Source organism: Phaethon lepturus, unplaced genomic scaffold (assembly GCF_000687285.1).
Source record: "Phaethon lepturus isolate BGI_N335 unplaced genomic scaffold, ASM68728v1 scaffold399, whole genome shotgun sequence".
NCBI classification, from domain to species: domain Eukaryota; kingdom Metazoa; phylum Chordata; class Aves; order Phaethontiformes; family Phaethontidae; genus Phaethon; species Phaethon lepturus.
Genome location: NW_010560982.1, coordinates 152,096 through 156,088, shown reverse-complemented (window position 1 = coordinate 156,088; position 3,993 = coordinate 152,096). Strand labels below are relative to the sequence as shown.

General features: G+C 37.8%; 1 protein-coding gene across 2 annotated transcripts in view; it reads right to left on the bottom strand.

Moving 5' to 3' along the window:
* Window positions 1-371: 371 nt before the first annotated feature.
* SORBS2 (sorbin and SH3 domain containing 2) overlaps window positions 372-3,993 on the bottom strand; it is an 81,188-nt gene continuing 77,566 nt past the window's right edge. For both annotated transcript variants that reach the window (XM_010293813.1, XM_010293814.1), the window contains 2 exons: window positions 1,542-1,648; window positions 372-752 (listed from right to left, as the gene is read on the bottom strand). In XM_010293813.1, the coding sequence (XP_010292115.1) occupies window positions 691-752; window positions 1,542-1,648 (169 nt within the window). In that variant the 3' untranslated portion in view covers window positions 372-690. The remainder of the gene's footprint in view (window positions 753-1,541; window positions 1,649-3,993) is intronic.

The following is a 3,993-nucleotide window of genomic DNA, read 5'->3' as shown; positions in this document are numbered from 1 at the left end:
GGGGGGGGGGGGAAGAAAAAAGGTTTAGCCAATACCATTGCACCCATTCCAAACACTTGCAGTTCTTCCATTTTTCACTACGCTTGCTTGAGATTTTACGATCACTGTGCATATGTTACAACATACAAGTGCAGGCAAAAAATCTCTATTATAATTTGTCATACATTGTAAACCAGCACAATAGGCAAACCTGTGATACAGCGAAGTGAAAGCAACAAATGCTGCCAAGCTAATAAGAATGTGGAAACTCAAAACAATTAAAAAAAAAAAGTAAACAGCAACTTCCCCCTGTATTACATGCATGCTGATAAAATCCCATTGGGCTTCATGATAGTACCACAAATGTCCAAACCACACACAGCTGCTCCCCCTCCCCACCCCCCCATGGCACTGCATCTGTGTACCTGTTGTTAGGCTTTTCCTACTGCTTCAAATGAAAAGACTTTAAAGCAAGGAGTACTTAAATGTTGAAACGATTCCTCTTGCTTCAGAAAAGCTCAGTTATTCACGTGGTGGTCGTTGCTGTAATACTGCTGGAGCGGTTTGGCGGGTGGGATGGGATGAGGATGAACTAGATGGCCTCTAACTGAGACTGCAAGCAAGAGAACAGCAGGCCAGCGCAGCATGTTTTCTAGCAGCTTTATGCAGATGTGTTGCAGAGATGCAGCATAAATAAGTAGGAAAAAAAATTCACAGCCTCTTGACATAGTTTCCAGGGAAAGTACCAAAGAATTTGGTTCTTCTTGAGGTTCCTGAAATTAGAAGCAATAGATGAAAGATGGGAATAACAACAGAAAATCACTATGTAAGCATGGCCTTTAAATTTTTGTATTTAATACTGCACAAACAGAAATATCTATGGTTCTTTATAATACAGCTTCAAAAAGTTATTTGAATTTAATTTGAGACTTGTAAAATTTAACTAATTGTAACAATAGGAAGTAAAAAAGCAACTAGAGGCATATTTGATTAAATTGCTAGGCCTGATTAAAATCTGTGCTAAAATTTTGACTTGGTAGACAGAAATAATTTAATTTCAACAATGTCAAGTCTACTTGAAGAATCTGAATTTTTGAAATGCTGAGGACTAGTTAGATGAATAAGTTAGCCACTGTGTGCATGGTTTATGGAATGATTAAGCCACCTTATATCTAGGCTGAGTTATGAAATCTCTGTTTGTTCAGTAATACTTGGTTCCCACAAGTAGTCAATTCTGTAGATGTATTCATGTGAGTGAGTTTTATGTTGCCTGCTCTTTGAAGAGAGCAGCAACACATAGCCCATTTCGTGTCACGTAAGAATGAGAACAGTGCTGTATAACACACTGGAGGCACACGTCAATTTGTGTCCATCAATTCCAAAAGACACAAGTGAAAAATTGCCCACCAATTTCAGTCAGTTTTGGCTGGGATTTCTCCTGATAAAGCCAGGTTCAGGTTTATCACACTGAATAAGAAAAATTAATTTGTTTAAAAGACACCAAGCAAACAGGGCAGCAAAGGTCGGGGCGGGGAGGGAAGAGCAACCAAATTAAAACATACCCACAAACCATCCATCATCACATTTTTCCATCACATCAATGACATCTCCCTCTCTGAGCTCCAATTCATCTTCGTTCCTAGGAGTATAGTTATACAGAGCCTGAAACCTTAAATAGGACAAATGATGCATTTTAAAAAGAAGTAAGAGTTCTTTGCATCTCTGCTGAAGTAAAGGAGCTGGTTTAAACATTAACTAGTAACTAACCCTTTTCTTTCAAATATAGGGAAAAAGGGTTTATTTTGCCTGGTGGACTTCAGGGATAAGTACTGTAGTAAATAAATAAAACTTGATCAGAAAGGTAACTCATCAGACACTTAAAGACTGGGGACTCAAGGCAAGCCTGATGGCTCCTCAACCAGTTGCTTTGAACATGGATTTCTAGTATTTTTTTTAGAATTTTTTTTTTTTTAGCATTATTTTATAGTTGAGTCACCACAACAGAGGACTTCTAGAGGGAAGTCTGTAGGTGTGCTAGCCCCTTGACACCCAAGATCAGGGCCTAAAACCATGGCTCTGCCTTTAAGCTCTGGGAAGCTGAATCTAGCAAATGTGCTCTCCACTGCAGCAGAGCAGCACTCACACATACTGCTGGGGCTGGGGGGCTGCCCTGGGCTCCTCAGCAGCAACCTTGGCACTACAGGAGCTCTGCATGTGAAAGAAGTGCCTGCCTCTGTGGGGAAGGTGGAGGGCAATTGCTACTTGGAAACATGTAGCTGTAACCCCTTCCCTGGTTAAAACTGCCCCTACTTGTTCTCTCTCTCTGTCTGTGTGTATATATATGTGTATGAAAATATATTTTTAATATATATATGTGTGTGTATATATATATATATAAAAATAAAAAATCCCTGCAAGTGAAGGAGAGGCTTGAATCAAATCAGGGGACATAAGGATGGCAACTCCAACAGTATTCAGACAGTGACTTGTACTTCCACCCCAGCCAAGGGCTGCAGATTGAAGGCTCTGAGGTAGATAAATGGGAAGAAGTATGAGATTACTAAATTTATTATCGTTCATTCCTTGTCAGCTTTTCATTGAGTTTCTTGGAATTGGAAAAATGGCAATAAACTTTTATATAGGGGGAACTGAAGGTGCTTGGGCTGACAGCCCACAGGATGACTGCTGCAAAAGGCCATCAGTTCTGCAGAGTCAGAATCTGCCTTTTTCTAACCATCTGTGCCCCAGCTATGACTGACTGTGTGTAAGGGAGCAGGGCACAACTACGGAAATTGTACAAAGGAAATAGTTTTAATTTCAAAATATTGAAACAAAACATAATCGCATCAATTTTTCCCTCTTAACAACAGTTGACTTTAAAACTGCAATGCCATTACAATTACCCCAATAAAACCCAAATAACTCCCCCTTTGACGTGTTGGTACTGAATGTTTCTATTAGCTCTGTATCATTCAGGCAAAGTTTCCATGGCTTATGTTTATTTCAGTAAAAAACTCCTGCTCCTGAAAGTCCCATTTGAAAGTCCCACATGCAGACTGCTGCTAGGCTTAATGTAATGATGCTCATTTTGAATAAAGCACACTTATTTTTCAGACTGTTGGTTTGGAGGAAAAAAAAAAGACATTGTTCCAAGAAAAAAATTATTTTAACTTAATTTCTTGTGACTGGCAGTTATCTCCTCAAATCTGAACAGTCTAATTTTATATTTAATCTTAGAATGGAATGTGACTGGATGCTTAAACTACCACCTCTGGTATTTTGTGTAGTTGGAGTAAGAACAATCTATGCAAAAAATTTAATGGCAATAATAGTTTGTCATGCTTATCATTATTCCAGGAAAGCAGAGCTATGATGATATTCCAAAACTCATTAAATGCAGCTTTCAAAGGTACAGGAGTTGCAGATGTGATGTGTCATGAATAGAATTCAAACCAATTATTTGAATATGCTAACAAGAACTTCCCAATTAGCAGTCTCTGTACTTTAGAAATGACTAAGATTAGATTTCTAGATAACCCATTTTAGTAACTCCTTTTGTAATCATTTCATTCTCTCTTTGCTAATCTGGGAATTTCTTACATATGAAAACTCTACCGGCATTTAGAACACTAACAGAATACATATTCAAGACAAAGAATGGTTGGCTGGCAATTTAAATATTTCTATTTTTAATTTTAGGAATAAGTAACTTAGTTGTGACAAACTATTGAACAAAATTAATTAGGTAATTATAGCTTACAAAGCAGAGTTAGGTGCTTCAGTATGCTCAACAATACCAACAGAAGCTTGTGAAAAATGGTTTTAGTGAGATTGAAACCAAAACGTCTGATTTTCATTATATATTATCTGTGGTATAGTTATTTGGTAACTTTTTGCTCCTCTCTTGTCTCTTGCCATTTCTTCAAGTGACTAACAGGTAAACTCTTAAATACTTTTAGATGCTAAGCCTTAGTTAGATGTAGAAGAATTCATCTAATGGGGCATATTCCAAAG